The sequence below is a fragment of the Coffea eugenioides genome, chromosome 3 (assembly GCF_003713205.1).
Source record: "Coffea eugenioides isolate CCC68of chromosome 3, Ceug_1.0, whole genome shotgun sequence".
NCBI lineage: Eukaryota > Viridiplantae > Streptophyta > Magnoliopsida > Gentianales > Rubiaceae > Coffea > Coffea eugenioides.
The window spans coordinates 41250107-41267520 of record NC_040037.1 but is presented as its reverse complement, the minus strand read 5'-3'; the positions used below and the strand labels follow the sequence as shown (position 1 = coordinate 41267520).

Here is a 17414-nt window from a genome sequence, read left to right as displayed (position 1 = left end):
AGAATTCTAAACAAAAAGAAAAAATCTAGAATTCTAACAGGTGGTTTGAAAGATTCAACTTTATACGGCTGTGATAGGTTGCAATTTTATCATTTATTTTATTGTTAATTTCTCCTATTATCTGACCCAAGGTGAATTAATTGTTAAATTCTACTCACTTTTAGTGTTTTGCATTTATTTCAAGGAGTAGAATGAAAATATGATAACAAATACCAATTTGACAGAAAAAGAATCCAAGTCATAGAGCTTTTCCGAGGGGCATAGTTGGCAAAGAAAAATTTGTTAATTGCTGATGAGGGCGGAAGACAGTATAAAAAAGAAGAAAAAGGAACGCAGGACAAGTCTTCTTCTTCCTCTCCGGAAGGGGAGCTGCCGCACAACAGGGAGAGAGGCAGGAGATTAGGCATTAGATAAAAAACTAGATGTTGCAGAGGCAGAACACTACTTTTTGGAGTATTCTAGCTTAGCTTTGTTGACTTTTCCTTGTGGGCTCAAGTAGCTTTTCCAACTTAGCATGTCAGACAAATTGAAACATTATTGAATGATCTTTTGTAGCTTTGTTATCTTTTCACATATTCGGACAAAGTGAATTCTCCTAATTACCGAGACAATGGCCGCAGCTCTTGCTTCGATTTCCTGTGAGTCTCGTCCATCAAAGATGAACTAAACTCGCTTTTCTAGTCAAGGAACAACGGATGCTTTGGTTCGCCTAAAATTGTGAGATCAATTTAATTTTATCTTTTTCTTTTATTTATTGGTATTTGTATATTCCCTAGTTGCAGTGCTTATGGTTGTTTAATTAATTGATTGTCTTAGATCCGGATAATTAATTGATTTGATAATCTATTGTCAATTAGGGCATTAAATCCGTAATTGTTTAATTGCCTTAAATTAGTGATAACTGGCACGATTAGATTCGTGTCAGGGGGATACGCGGGCTAATCTGAAATAACCCTGGTAGTGCGTTATTTGGTTAGAATAGGGCTCCTCTAATACGTAAGGCAATTGGGGAATTAAATCTTACGGGCGTACCTAGGATTATTTCCTAATTGGAGCAGTGATTAACGGGCGTACCTTAATCACCGACACAGTAAGGAGGGGTTGACTGACATCGCTTGTTTGATAGTTATAACCTATTTATTGATAAATAATTGGGATTGCCTTTGCTTCGATGATCAATTAGGTGCACCAATGTTGAAGTTATTCCTTGGCTAGATTCTTAATTATCACTCATTTGATTTTAGTAAATTGTTATTTAATTTCTAGTTGGCTATTTTATTTTTATTATTTTACTTTTAGTTGAATTGTTTAAATTGCCATCCCTGATATAAAAACACCCCCTTGTCACTGTGAATTTGAAAAGAAACAATTACTCCCAATCCCTGTGGATTTGACCCTGCTCACCGCTATCTACAGAAATTACTTTTAGTTTGAGCAGGTTTTATTATTGCACAGGCTGACACCCTGTCAATTTTTGGCGCCGTTGCCGGGGACTGGCGCTAGTTATTTGTTCCTTTTTTAGTTCATCTTGTTTTCATTTTTTTTAATCTATTTTTCTGATTTTTTTTATTAGTTTATGGCTGCTAACATTCCGTATTTTGATGATAGACTAGATTTTATTCCTGAATGGAATTATGAGACTCACGTTTTTTCTAATGATCAATTGGCTGTTGCAAATGGTGGAAGTTATTTTTTCTCAGATTATTCAACCGACACATGCTCCGCATTTCGAGATAATCTAAATGCTCCAATTGATACTTTTGGAGATTTTCCACCTCAGTATCAAACGTGGTATGACCCTTATTCAAACGGGTATGATCAAGGATAGTGGGATGATTCCAATTTCAATTATGCGACCGGGCCGATGGATTTTCAACAGCAAGAGTCTCAACAACCATCATCTATGCCAGATCCGTCTCTAGAAGAAATGGTGAAGCAGTTAATTGCTAATCAACAAAAGACGAATTCTGACCTGCAAAGCATGAGGAATCAATGGGGACAAGTACAATCATTGCAAACTCAGGTCAATCAATTGATGATAGCAATTAACCGCCTAGAATCCCAAGTCCAAGAAAGACTCTCAAATTATGAAGAATTACCCTTACAAACCATCGTCGACCTTGAAGAAGATGAGAGTGCAATTATTCTGACAAGTGACATGGAACTACAAGAGTCTCAAGAAAATAGATCTAAAAATGCAATTGAAAAAGAAGTTGAAGTGCAAGAAATGAGACCCCAACATCAACTCGTTCAAGTGAATGAATCCAGTGTACAATCTCCAAATACGGTGACATCTCCTCCATTCCTTAATCAATATTCTCTTGACTTTTATTCTTCAATTCCTGTTAATGAAATTGACTTTACTATACCAGAAAATTTTGAATTTCATGACAGAAATAAATTAAGAGTGACGATATCAAGATATCTTGAACCAATAAATGCAAGTGATGGAGGAGTGAGTGGAGAATGCAAATTATCGTTGACCCGTTTGGCGCCATTTACTAGTCCATGGAAGCCCGTAACTCGTGTGCTCAAAAATTATTCTATTTACGAGGGCTATCAGGACTATATAGAGGATGAAACATTAAGACGAGTCACAAGATTTTATCCTCCATGAACAAAATATGATGATGTCTAGCCAAAGACATTAAAGAAAGGCGCTCATTGGGAGGCAACCCAATTTTTTTTAGTTATTTGTTTATTTTTGGTCGTTAGTTTAAATATATTTTTCCTTGGATTTTACTGATTTATGGCTTCAATTTTCGTTTTTGATGATTTGTAAGTGTCCTTCTATCATGACGCGCCCGCGTCATGACATATAGAGAGCTCATGGTCAGAATCGTCAGAAGGGGTTCCTACCCTCGTGACGCACCCGCGTCATGACGTATAGAGAGCTCATGATCAGAATCGTCAGAAGGGGTTCTTGCCCTCATGACGCGCCCGCGTCAAGTAACCTGGAGAGCTCCTCATTCCGTGCCTTCATCACATGCCCGCGTCATGTTCACGGGAAAGGCAAGCATTCAAAAGAAAAACTCAAGACCGGTTAGTGATTCCCTGTCAGTCTCTAATTTTGAATTTCAAAGTTGAGTTTTGTAATAATAACAAAAAAAAATCAAATTTTTTTTTAAAATATTAAAATACTTTTTTAAAAAAAAAAAACAACAACAAAGCACAAAAAAAAACTTTTTTTTTCTTTCCTTTTCACTGTAGCTCAATTCTCTCAAAAAAAAAAACTTTTCTTTTTCTATTCTTTTTCCTTCTTTTTTTTTTGTCTTTTCTTTCTTTTTCTTTCTTTCTTTCTTTCTTTCTTTCTTTCTTTCTTTCTTTCTTTCTTTCTTCCTTCTCCCCTGTTCCTTTTGTGTCGGCCGAAGCCCGCACGCCACCACGGCTGCACGCCACAGCCTGCTGCTCCGCGCACTCCACCTCTCCACTTCACAGCCGCGACCATCTCTTCTCTCCCCTCACACTAGCGACGACCACCATCGCGTGACGCCGCCCTCTCCGCTGCTGGAGCTCGCGCACCTCTGCCCAGCGAGCAGCGCCACCAGCAGCTCACGCCTTTCTCCCTCTCGATCTCACCCTCCACCCGCAGCTACTACGGTCGAGCTCCACTACTACCACCAGCTCAACCAAGCGCTCTCGCGTCGCCATCACCGTCTCCACTCCAGGTCTCTCCTGATCGTGCGCCGCTTCATACCTCAGGCCAACTAGCTCGCCCACCAGCTAGTCCACTCTCTCTCCCCTGGCCGCACCCTACTACCGTCCACTGCTTCACGCTGCTCTCTCTCTCAGCCCACACAACTCGCGCAGCTACGGATCTCCAAGCGCTGCCTCTTCCCACCTGTGCGTCGCAAGCTGCTGAGTCACTTGCCGCACCTTCGCTCCATGTAGACGTCAAGGTGGAGGTATTCGTCTAACTCCTGTTCTTTAACATGTCCAGCAACCCGTGTTGGTAATTTTGCAATTTCAAGTGCATAGGGTAATTTTGGAGTCGATTAGGATTTGTTTTGCTGCTTTAGTTTTTGCGTAAATTGCAGTGAATTACTGGACTACTATGAGCATCCACTGAGCGCTGCTTCACTTGGGTTCTTGTTGAAATTTTTGCTGATTCGGTTGGCTAGTTGAGATTTTTCATTTACTATAGTTTACCCCCAGTGGTACTGGTGGGAATATTTTAAATTGAATCCGTTACCTCTAATTGGTTGGCAGAGTTCTTATTGACAAATTTCTAAGCTATCGTAGTTGCATTTGCTGGTTTTGACTTATGACATTGCCTGGCCAACTGGAGCCATCTGTTGAGATTTTGGGTGGGCCTACATACTGCAATTGTCTATTGATATTTGGGTGATTTGGTTCTGCTACTGCCTGTTGATTTGGAAAACCTGGTTGCTTGATTTACTTGTTGAGATTGGTAGTTTTCAATTGAGTTATTGGGGCACTCTAGCTGTTGGTTTCTATTATTGTTTTGGAGGGGCATTGTCAGTGATTTGGTTGCCTGTTTGCATTGTTTATTACCTGTGTGTGCATCAGTGGCACTGGTTGGAATATTTTGACTAGCATTTGTTATTTCTATTTGGTTGGCTGCCTGATTGGGAACTAAGTGCTTGTCATTGTGTGGCTATTATCAAATTTCTAAACTGCTTTTGCTGGATTGCCGATTTTGAGTTGAGAAATTAACTGTCCAATTGGAGACATTTATTGAGATTTTGGGATGGGCAAGTTTTGTCAGCTTTTATGCAGAAATTTGGCGGCATTTATTCAGCACACCGGAATTCCTCCTTAATTTCCGCCTAACCCTCCACTGTGTTGATGACTCCAGGGAAGTTTTGTTACCCTCTCCCCTACTTTTGATGTTAATTTCCTCCATTGAGAGCAATGTAGGATCTAAGTGTGGGGGGAGGGACAGCTGTGCTAGTTTTTCTAGTTTTTAGTTTTCTTTTATTTTTAGTTTGTTATTTGTCTAATTTTCGTTCACTTTTTTTTTATCATTCATCTGTCTAGCTCTCCTATGACTGCCAAAGTTTGCTGTTGGTTTGTTGACTCTAATTTTGCTATTGCCAAGTTTTAATAATAAAAGTGCATCAAGTTAATATGGTTGAATCCAAGAGCATTTCTTTGGTGAATATCGGTGATTATTTTACTCTTATAATTTTTGGTTAACTTTCCTAGGCACTGGGAATGATTGTTGGCATTTTTATGTGAATTGGTCAAGTGATTAATCTCAGTTCTCCATGTTTGAAAATGAGGCTAGCTGATGCAAGTTTTCTTTTGGTTCTTGTGTTATATTGAGTTTTTGTGTTATTAGCTGTGAATAAGAGTTGACTGTACTCCGCTAGTCTTTACTACTGAGTAACCGGGGATCTACACCTAAAAGTGTTGATTCTCGCGTCAAAAAGTAGTAATTGCCATGAGTACGTGGTCATATGGCGATAGAAGCTGAGTAACCGGGTTCTTTCATCTGACAAATGTCGGAATTCGCGTCAAAAGGCTCCAATGGCTAGCAACTAAGTCTTTTGTTACTATTGAAAAAACAAAACAAAAAAAACAAAAGAGAAAAAAAAGAGACAAGTAGAAAAATGTAATAAAAAAGTGAAAGTTGTGTTAGTGTATAATACAAGTCAGCTTGCCGATTTATGAATTTAATGTTGAGATTTTGGTTAATAGTTGGACCATTTGCTGATAAATGTTGTGTATCATTCCTTTTTCTTAGATTAGTTAACCTGAAATTAGAGGAGTTTATGGTTTAGAAACTAATCGGAGTGATGTTTCTTGGACTTGACCATTGATGCTTGATTATTATTTTTCTTGGTATCTTGGCAATTTGGTGGATAGAGCAATAGCCATTATCAAATATTGGAGTTTGTTTGCTGTTCTCATGCTTGAGTACAAGCATGGTTTAGGTGTGGGGGGAATTGATAGGTTGCAATTTTATCATTTATTTTATTATTAATTTCTCCTATTACCTGACCCAATGTGAATTAATTGTTAAATTCTACTCACTTTTAGTGTTTTGCATTTATTTCAAGGAGTAGAATGAAAATATGATAACAAATGCTAATTTGACAGAAAAAGAGTTCAAGTCATAGAGCTTTCCCGAGGGGCATAGTTGGCAAAGGAAAATTTGTTCCCCCCTTGGTAATTGCTGATGAGGGCGGAAGACAGTATAAAAAAGAAGAAAAAGGAACGCAGGACAAGTCTTCTTCTTCCTCTCCGGAAGGGGAGCTGCCGCACAACAGGGAGAGAGGCAGGAGATTAGGCATTAGATAAAAAACTAGATGTTGCAGAGGCAGAACACTACTTTTTGGAGTATTCTAGCTTAGCTTTGTTGACTTTTCCTTGTGGGCTCAAGTAGCTTTTCCTACTTAGCATGTCAGACAAATTGAAACATTATTGAATGATCTTTTGTAGCTTTGTTATCTTTTCACATATTCGGACAAAGTGAATTCTCCTAATTACCGAGACAATGGCCGCAGCTCTTGCTTCGATTTCCTGTGAGTCTCGTCCATCAAAGATGAACTAAACCCGCTTTTCTAGTCAAGGAACAACGGATGCTTTGGTTCGCCTAAAATTGTGAGATCGATTTAATTTTATCTTTTTCTTTTATTTATTGGTATTTGCATATTCCCTGGTTGCAGTGCTTATGGTTGTTTAATTAATTGATTGTCTTGGATCCGGATAATTAATTGATTTGATAATCTATTGTCAATTAGGGCATTAAATCCGTAATTGTTTAATTGCCTTAAATTAGTGATAACTGGCACGATTAGGTTCGTGTCAGGAGGATACGCGGGCTAATCTGAAATAACCCTGATAGTGCGTTATTTGGTTAGAATAGGGCTCCTCTAATATGTAAGGTAATTGGGGAATTAAATCTTACGGGCGTACTTAGGATTATTTCCTAATTGGAGCAGTGATTAACGGGCGTACCTTAATCACCGACACAATAAGGAGGGGTTGACTGCCATCGCTTGTTTGGTAGTTATAACCTATTTATTGATAAATAATTGGGATTGCCTTTGTTTCGATGATCAATTAGGTGCACCAATATTGAAGTTATTCCTTGGCTAGATTCTTAATTATCACTCATTTGATTTTAGTAAATTGTTATTTAATTCCTAGTTGGCTATTTTATTTTTATTATTTTACTTTTAGTTGAATTGCTTAAATTGCCATCCTTGAGATAAAAACACCCCCTTGTCACTGTGAATTTGAAAAGAAACAATTACTCCCAATCCTTGTGGATTCGACCCTACTCACCGCTATCTACAGAAATTACTTTTAATTTGAACAGATTTTATTATTGCACAGGCTGACACCCTGTCAGGCTGGACTAAGACAATCTAGTAGTTAGAACGCAAAATGAGATAGGATTTGCCTAATGAAGTGCTAAGATACTGACTTGTGGCAGATAGCTTTGGGCTGGGGATTGTTTTTTGAATGTTTTCCAAGCTGATTTTATTTGTATCTCGTGTATAGTATAGGTTTTCTTATGTGTACTTGAGGGCTTTTTCTCTTGAAAAAATGTTGTTGCAAATATTAGCATAAGTTATACTGTTTGGGGTAAAAATAAATAAATTATTGATTAATTTGGGCCCAAATGCATTGATGGGCAAATAGGCATGCAGATTTTGCAGTCTGGGACGTGGAGACACTATCAAGTGGTTTTAGGCATAGTTATTAAAACCAACATGGACATCAACCCTATAGGAGGACCAGGTTGGCGGATCAGTGGTTGGTGGATCACTGGTTGAACTGTCAGATCACATTATATAATAAAAAATATATAATATAATTAAATAAACATATAAATTATAATATAAGTATAGAAATTCTTAAATGTTAAGAAATCATAACCTATTTATATTTTATAGTTCATACACACAAGTCATATTCATACGTGTTTCTTAGTTCGTGAATTCATACTGATATTACACATAAATATAAATGATAAATCTAAGTATCAAAGAAAGAAACAAACCCATATTCTCGAATTCCTTTTCAATTTTTCTCATCTAATTGTCAAAAAGACGATAATGCCAATGTTGGTATGGCTGGTCAAATTAAAAAATTGAGTAAAAAGGTAATTTCAGAAAAATTTTCAAAACCCGCCAGGTTTAACGAGCCGCAAGTCAACTGTCAGAGTCAAATGGTTCAAAATGAATTATCTGCAACTCCAATCCAATTGTTAAATCGGCCTAGTTCCATGGCCTATCCACCGATTTGACTGATTCAATATTGGGTCGGGTTGGGTCGGATTTAACAACTATAGTTTTAGGCAAAAAAGTGTGGCATGGATCTTCCGAAATTAATTCATTTACAGAAAGAGCTCTCTTTTTCTTTATTTCTGTTTTTTTTTTCAAAGGTTCACTAGTCAATAGTTAGTGACGCCCTATTTCATTCATCTTCAGTTTCCATGTACACTACGCGAAGTGGAATTGAGTATAGCCGACATGTAAGCACATTTGACGGTCAGCAACAAGGAATAAAGATCACGAACAAGCCATGAGTTTCAATCCTGGTCATGTATATCTATCTCTAAAATAAAAACTGAATTTAGAAATCTTCAAATTTGGCCCGTGAATTGGAAAACCGCTCGTACATCATCAAGTCTCCAGGTGTTAAAAGCAAAATATATAAATATAGTGAGAATATTCCAACTAGAAACGATTGCCCGTCTCTTTTTAAAGTAAAAATTTACCTCGAATATATGTTAAGAGTTTGACATGAGCTCCTACACGTGATGTTTTCATATTGGATGAAGGGAAGCTGCAAAACTGGTTAGGTGATACTAGTGCGAGTGATGTTTGCGTGAGCTCTAAAAGCTTTCTTTTGAAGAAAATTAAGAGGTTGCTTGAATTGCATTTTAAGGAAGAGATTTTCGGAAAGAAATTGCTGTTATACTTTTTGGATGTAATTTTCATGAAATAAAACGCAATTTTGAACATCGCAATTTTGAAATTACTGTTATACTTTTTATCACTGTGCTACATTTTCAATCGGTAGAGTCTTGAACATCAACCTATTTGGTGGCACCTACAACTTTGGGCTTCAGCTACTCTATTGATTTTTCCCCCTTCCAATTTCTGAATTAATTGGGTTGTGTAAAAAGTTTTGTTTATGTGCTATTTCTTTGCTTACTTTGAAAAAAAAAAAGTGAAAGGAAAAAGTAACAAAAAGGTCAGACGTGCTGTAATTTCATTATTGAGTTGTGTAAAAGCTTTTTCATTTTGACAATTGAACATACATATAGAATTTATAATACCTTACTCTTGAAATTCTTGAATCCTCATGTGAAGGTGAAAAGAAATTACTGCATGGTTATATTTTGATAAGTTGTATAAAAGAATCAAAAAAGAAAAAAGAATAAGGTTTTGATGAGGAAAATTCAGAAATTGAAACAGCACGATTAAGATTGAAAGATGAACTAATATATATGATATTTGAAATGAGTTTAAGAACTCGTTCGAGTTTAGTTTGACAACTAGACAAATCAAACTTGAATAGCATTTTATATTCGATAGCATTCAAATTTGATAAAAACTCATTCAAGTTCGATTGGACAAATAAACAAATCAAAGTTAAACAAAATTTTGAGATTATTAAAATAATCAAATAAATTTAAATACTAGAGTGTTCGTCTTGATTAACCTCAATTACATCCCTACACACAATGTGCTAAATGTTGGGTCTCCTTTTTGGGCAAAGTTGTCTGCCCTGTAGTCTGTCTCTTGGGGTTAATGAGTGATTCCTCAAATTCTTTCCCTGGGATGGGCCATGAAAAGAAATAAATACTCAAGATTGTCCTTGGAACTGTTGAGCATGTAACTTACACGTCTGCCCGACAGAATAGCTCTGCAGAAAATTCTTGCATGGCTACTTTCACCTCCCAAAAAAATATTGATTTATTGAAAATGAAAAGAAAATGCCACAAAAGATTAAAATCGTAAAAGAAGAAAGGATAAACATGTTGACTTCTTACAATGTCTAACAAAAATAGTCCAAAAAAAATTATCCACTACTCCTAATAATAAACCTCAATAAGGGATCTCAAGCCCAGTACTAGAGTTATCTTATAGTCATTGAATCCTGCCTCAGAAAGAGTTTTACCCACTCTTCTCATTTCTTTGTTTCCCTGTGACAAGCACCATCATCAGCATATCAAAGAAAAGTTGAGTTTCAATTGCCTCATGATCATCAGCTCCCTTTTGCTGGTCATTCAGTACCATGTCTATGATTATCACCTTCCCTCCATTTTCCTTGCTAGGAATTGCTTCTTTGCATTTCCTAAGCATTTGTACACATTCCTCATCATTCCAATCGTGCAACATCCACTGTTTAAATTACCATTCATATCACAAAGAATTCAAATTAGTTAAGAATACCACATCAAAAAGACATGCTTGTATTGAATCAGCAGCATACATAGATGTGTTTAGAATCAATACTAAGACTGTCTTTTAACAGCAAAATGGGGAATATGGATCTGTTGCATCTTCTTGGAAAGGTGATCTTACCTTCATTATAACGTCACCTGCAGGAGGAATAGCTACAAAGATATCTCCTCCAACAAAGGCTAAACTCTTGTTATTGGCTGCCAAGCATCAGTAATTTCCTTAGCCAAAGTTCCAGTTCCACCTCCAACATCCACCAAAGAATTCAACACTGAAAAAACATCATTGCAATCCTTGATCAGAATACTGCCAACTAGCCTAGAATCGCTAGCCATTCCTTCATTAAAAAAATTATTAAGCCTCTGATCCTGGCCTGCAAGCTCCCACACTACCTTGCCTTGACAAGTCTTGAAGGGATTCACATCACTGTTGTTTTGCAACCACTGGCTAAGGTGGTATCATGGATCCATCAAGGTAGGATCAAGCACGGTGTCACTCTAAAAGGCTCATCTTTTAATAAAAGTTTAGAAGAAGTAGTGAGCATATAACCTTCCTCTTCATCGTGCTGACTAATTTTTGCCTCGATGAAGAAGCCTGACCGGATTAGAATCCTCTTCAGGCAATAGACAAAGGGGGCTTTTGCATTGCCAATTGGAAGAGCATTGGTGAGTTCATCCACGGTCATGGGCTTACCATGCTTGTGAATAATGTCTGGTATGCCGAGTTGAATTGCACATTTGAGGGGCATGGAGTTTATGAAGTTGAATATGCGATTCAATATGTGAGCTTGAGCTTGAAGTAGCTCATTAGCATCACCATTTCTACCCAAGTCCATCTTTTTTGCTGTCGATTTTGTTTTCCCCTTTGGGTATAACAGGTAGGCATCCAATCTTATAGTTAAAGAGCATATAAGACCCACACGAATGGATAGGCATGATGATTAGTAACTGGTGCCATGAGTGGCTATAACAAGTCAATTTAGTTCTTCTGCGCACTCTTTTTGTTGACTAATATATTTGCAAGATCCAGAAAGCTGTATTTATGGAGAATGGGCTGGGACAGTTGTCAGGTGCCACCGTCCCAAATGATGTATGGGAAAGATTTTCTCAACAAGGCAAATTTTGATAATGTGCAGCCAAAAGCAAGTCACATAACTTTGAAATTACAAACATACACTGTTAGGACCGGCCCAGGAATAAACAAATCAGAGTTAGCACAAATTAGGCGGTGTAACAGACCATATAATTGTCGCGCCCCATTTTTCGTGATGGAAAATATAAGTATAAAAATAGATATTTACAAAATATGTAATTTTATTTTAAAATAAATGAAAAAGGACCTAGAATGGGACTTTAAAAAATGCAACAATTTGGGTCCAAAAATTTAGTCTAAAAAGGGTTTTTAAGAAAAAATAGGAGTCGCCACTTGGTATGGAGTTTTGGTGTACCAAGTCACCCAAAAAATATTTTTTTGACAAAAATAAAATAAATCAAAACCCTTTTTGACAACTCCAGGTCTTTGAAAACAAGAGAAAATAGGTTCGGGAGTCACGGTTGAAGAAAGGGAAGGCAAAGGTTTAATTGATTCAAACCTAAGGCACCCTTTCAACCTAGTCTAAGCTAGTTGCGAGGTTTAGTCAAAATTTTCCTAATCTAACCCTTAATTTTATCACTTTTGGATGTTTCCTACATGGATGCAAATCTAAATTTATAAAAATATCGAAAGGGACACAATGTTCATTCAAGGGTTTAATTGAACCAATCGCATTAATTGCGAAGGCCAAAACGATTCCTTGAAAGTGTCACGAGTATACGAATGATGAAATTAAAATAAAAGAAAAGAAATTAAATTATATACATATATAAGTGATCAAAGAAAAAGGGAATGCAACATAAAGGGTATGGGAGGCAAAAACTCGTGACATAATTTTCTTATACAGGGATTAATGGGGTATTTAAACTAAAAAGTTATAATCACCCATTTTCCATGTTTTGAAAAAATAATTCCCCTAATATGAACAAGCAAATGAACTAGCTTAAATGAGATGCAATTCTAAATGACATGATTAGCGCCTATAGAGGGTAGGGGATAATATAATAAGAAATATCATGCAAATGAGAAAAGATCCTAAAAATGAAAATATGCATGAAGATGTAGTGAATAGCACACAAAGATGAATCTAACGCAAGACGGCCTAAAGGGTCTAGCGTTGGACTAGCCCATTTCTAAAAATCCTTACTAGCGTTGGACTAGCAAGTAAGCGAAGAGAGAATCCACAACTAGCGTTGGACTAGTGTGGTGACGTTATGCATTAACAATTCATAGTGAAGCAAATAAAGCATAAATTAAAACAAATAAACACATAAGAGCACGTAACACATAACACGTAAGCATAATATCTAGATGCCAAAATCCTAAGAAAAGCGGATAAAACACTTAACACATAAGCCACATAAACACGTAACCTATCTATTACATCGGGGAGCGCCTAACTACAATCTAGGAGGGAAAAATATAATAAAACAAATCTAATTATCCTATCTATTACATTTTTGAGGTATTTAAATGCCTCTTGAATCATTGTAAAAAATTAACTAAAACATATGTAAGAAAACTTGAATGAATATTTAAATCAAATAAATAAAGCATATAAAAATATAAACACATAGGAACACATAAGAGCACGTAATTGACATTGAAATAATAAAAATAGGGGTACCTCCCGTTTGAAGTGGTGACTAAATGGAGTCAAATTGTCCTATTTATACTCACAATGAACAAAAGGATCATGGCACCAATTTAATTGAAAAAGAAAATAATAATACAAGTACTAAATTCACACTAATATGTCAGACGTAAAGAAATTTAAGCAAATCTAAAAATTCCAAGTTAAGTATATTCTAAAGTAACATAATTAGCTATTAAAGAAAAGAAACAATCATAATAAAGAGAGTCAAAATTTGTCAAGGACTGAATTGCAAAAATTGAAAACTTTTGGGGGACAAAAATTATATTTTCCAAAGTTCAGGGGTCAAAATTAAATGAAAGATAAAATTCAGGGACCAAAATGCAATTAATTTAAGGACCTAGGTGAAAGGAATTTAAAATGTTCTGGGCCACAATAAAACTACTCCAAAGATCAGGGGCCAAAGTGCAAATCGTAACCAGATCTGGGCAAGAAAAAGGGCATCGGGCCACTCTTTTTATTTTACTTGGGCCAAACCTACCTAAGCCCAACTGAAAACCCAAGCTAAAACACACAGGCCAGCCCGTCTTTTTATCCCTCAAGCCCAGCCAAAAATTCATGGGCTCCAACCTCCGAGCCCAACCGAAACCCAAAAGAAAAATAAACCAAAGCCCATCCTCAAAACCTAACAAAAATAACCATAAGCCCACCTAAAAAAATAAAACACTAGCCCAAACCCCTTTTTTCTTTCTCTTTTCTTTCTTTCCTTTCTTTTCTTTCTTCCCCAATCGTTTCTTTCTCTGCTTCTTCGGCCAGCTGAAGAAGCATGGCGGCCGCCGGTGGCGGCGGCGCCACCGGACCGCCAGTCACCGGCGACTTTTCCAGTCGCAAAACAAAATACACCTCCCCACTCCATTTTTCGCGTAGGTTTCATTTCCGGAATTAGTTTTTACAAAAGATGATCCAGAAGTGGCCAAAATATCAAAATACAGTCCAGTTTTCATTTTTTAAAACACCCAAATCTTCACCAAAAAAAAATATAAAATTTATGCTAAAACACTCCTTATAGCTTCTACATTACAACTATAATCTTAGTTTGACAAATAAACAACAACAAAATGATGCATTAAGTCAAAACAGCCTCAAAAAATGAAGAAAATTATTTTAATGCTTATAAGGCTCAAAAATTCCAAAATATTTAGATAACCCAACATTTTCAGACCTACACTAGCAAACGGTCACCTATTTTGACAAGAAAAACATGCACAATGTTCAGCTTTTAATTCATTTTCCATTTTGGCATTTTTACAAATACCTAACATGCATTCACGGAAATCATCTTTTTTTTTAATATTTATTCATGGCTTGTCCCAAAAACTTCAACAACACCACAATAGCAATAAAAATCAGTGAAAGGAAGAGACAAATAGGTAGCCAAACATGCATTTAATCTAATTAATTAAAAAAGGAAAAGCTGGAAAAAAAATACCTCAATGAGGTTGTGGTCCCTTGACTAAAATTTTGAGGAAGTTCCAAGCTCTTTGTCCAACCGGCGGCTGCCTCCTTGTGTCTGGATAGTGTGTGGGTGTGTTGTGTGAAGTGAGCAAAGAGAGGGATATGGCCGAGAGAGTGAGGGAGCTTTCTTTCTTTTTTGTTCTGTTTTCTTTCTTCTGCCCAGTCCGAGAAAGGGAGAGAGTTGGGGAGTGCTTTTTGTTTCTTTTTTTTTGTGGCTTCTCTTCTGTGATAGGGAGAGCCGAGTGAAGAGTTTTTTTTTCTTCTTGTTATGTCCGTCTGTCTGTGAGAGGCCAAAGAGTCGATATTGGGAGAGAAAAAGAGGAGCTTGTGTGTGTGTTTGGTCAAAATGATTATTTTTTACCAAATGACAAGAAAGTTGAGTGTAGGAATGGGTTAAGTGTATTTTGTGGGGAAAATGATGAAAATGTGTAAGTTTAGTAATAATTTGATTTTGACTTGATTTTTTTTTATTTTTTTTTATTTTTGTTGTTTTGTTGTTTTTTTTTTTATTTTTTTTCTTTTCGTAAAGCAAACCTGCAAAAATGAGAAAATGCACATTAAAATGCAAGAAAATAAATAACTCATTAAATAGAAAAATCTTGAGAAAATATTAAAAATTGACAAAAATTTGGTGTCTACAGCTTGCCCCTCTTTGTCTAGAGTTTCAAAGAAACTCAAGACAAAGACGTAGACACCAAATTGCTTACCTGTCTCTTCTAACCGCACCTGAGCTAAAGTAAAGAAAAGCGACACTTGGCTGAAATTAGTGAACAAAAGATGTAATGAAATTACTGAACACATGACCGAACTCATGTAAAGTTGCCTACGTATCCCACCATGGGAATCAGGTCAAACGTAGTTCGAATGCAAGTGAACCACAATGAAACAAGTGCATTGACAAACTGCGGTCTTTGCAAAGTCGAAAAAGTTTGAGCTCTCAGAACTTCTAAACAGGAAATACAAAATGAATGTTAAAGCACAATTATTAACCAAATAATCAAGAGAAACGGTCAGTAGGATGCGACTCGAGCCTGCCGAGGTTGGTGGGATAAAACCGATGCCCAACGAAAATAAAAAAGGTCAGTGGGATAAAACCCGAGCCTGCCGAGGTTGGAGGGATACAACCCATGCCCAACGAAAATAAAAACGGTCAGTGGGATAAAACCCGAGCCTGCCGAGGTTGGAGGGATAAAACCCATGCCCAACGACAATAAAAACGGTCAGTGGGATAAAACCCGAGCCTGCCGAGGTTGGAGGGATAAAACCCATGCCCAACGAAAATAAAAACGGTCAGTGGGATAAAACCCGAGCCTGCCGAGGTTGGAGGGATACAACCCATGCCCAACGAAAATAAAAAAGGTCAGTGGGATAAAACCCGAGCCTGCCGAGGTTGGAGGGATAAAACCCATGCCCAACGACAATAAAAACGGTCAGTGGGATAAAACCCGAGCCTGCCGAGGTTGGAGGGATACAACCCATGCCCAACGAAAATAAAAAAACGGTCAGTGGGATAAAACCCGAGCCTGCCGAGGTTGGAGGGATAAAACCCATGCCCAACGACAATAAAAACGGTCGGAATGAAAACTCAAATTCTATGCTATCAAACTGAAAGATCAGACTGTATGTTGCTTAAAAGGTAATAAAACAAGAAAACTTACCTGGTGGACTTGCAACTCTTTTGATTCTTCAAACTTTAAAGAAAAGGGAATACTGATTTTTTCTTTCCTCAGAAATAAATAGCAAAACTTGGAGTTCAATCCTTCTATCGTTTGCCCCAGTGTGAATCATGCTCAACCAACCCAGTATTGTGTCACATAATTTTTCTGCAAACAAAGAAAGAAACAATCGTAACAGAAACACTACCACCACCATGTGATCCCTTTGCCTTGAGAGCCTTGTAAACATGAGCTTCAATATCAATAAACCGCTTCTTTAGGTTCGGTCAACAACCTCTTCAGAATCTTTGCAACCGTCAAATGTCAGTCATCCAGACTTTGTTACCATTAGATCCTCAATTTCATGACCCCTTTGGGATAAATTATAGGGGATTGTCTTTTGAGTGAGACCCAATAAATGAGAAACATAAACAATTAAAAAATGTATTACTTCATCATGCAATAATGTTAATATGAAATAAGTAATGATACAGAATAAATAAATAAAATGGTAAACAGAATAGTAAAACAAAATTAGTGAATTTTTTGGAATATAGGTCCAAGGATCAAAAGTTGGGTTCATATTTAGAGGACGGCCTTTGATGAGGAAAAATGCTCCTACTGACCCCTTCGACGTCATCCATTTTGGAATTCATTGTCGGCAAAAGAACAACAGTATGAAAGAGACCCAAATCAACATAGTCACCAGCTTTCAGACCACAGCATCTTCTTCTTAGTTGTTGATTCTTTTGTAATCCAAAACCCTACCTCAGCGCCCTTTCGGGTTTTCACTAAGGTTACCCCCACCCCTTTTCTTTTTTTTTTTTTTTTTTTTTTTTTTTTTTTTTTTTTTTTTTTTTTTTTTTTTTTTTTTTTGTTTTTTTTTGTTTTTTTGTTTTTTTTAGGAGGTGCCCTTTCAGGTTTTCACCTAGAGACATAGACAAGACAATTTTAACCCCAACTGGATCAATCCAGTCGTATTTTGATAATGAGTAGCATCAGTGAGACAATTTTCTCTGATATATTTCAGAAAAATTGTATTTACATCATTTGCCAATTGATTATCAAAAATTTTTTTTTTTTTTTTCAAAAATACTGCAAAAGATAAAAGTCGGCAATTTTGGTTCTTGTGATTAGGATCGGATAGAGTAGCAAAGGAAGGGTTAA

General features: G+C 36.7%; 1 protein-coding gene across 1 annotated transcript; it reads right to left on the bottom strand.

Annotated features, from left to right (window-relative positions):
• Window positions 1-10021: 10021 nt before the first annotated feature.
• LOC113766640 (trans-resveratrol di-O-methyltransferase-like) lies at window positions 10022-11226 on the bottom strand. Its single transcript, XM_027310811.1, has 4 exons — window positions 10941-11226; window positions 10515-10591; window positions 10185-10331; window positions 10022-10132 (listed from the first exon to the last, which is right to left on the bottom strand). Exons 1-4 carry the CDS (start codon window positions 11224-11226, stop codon window positions 10022-10024), a joined length of 621 nt encoding a protein of 206 aa, XP_027166612.1.
• Window positions 11227-17414: the final 6188 nt, after the last annotated feature.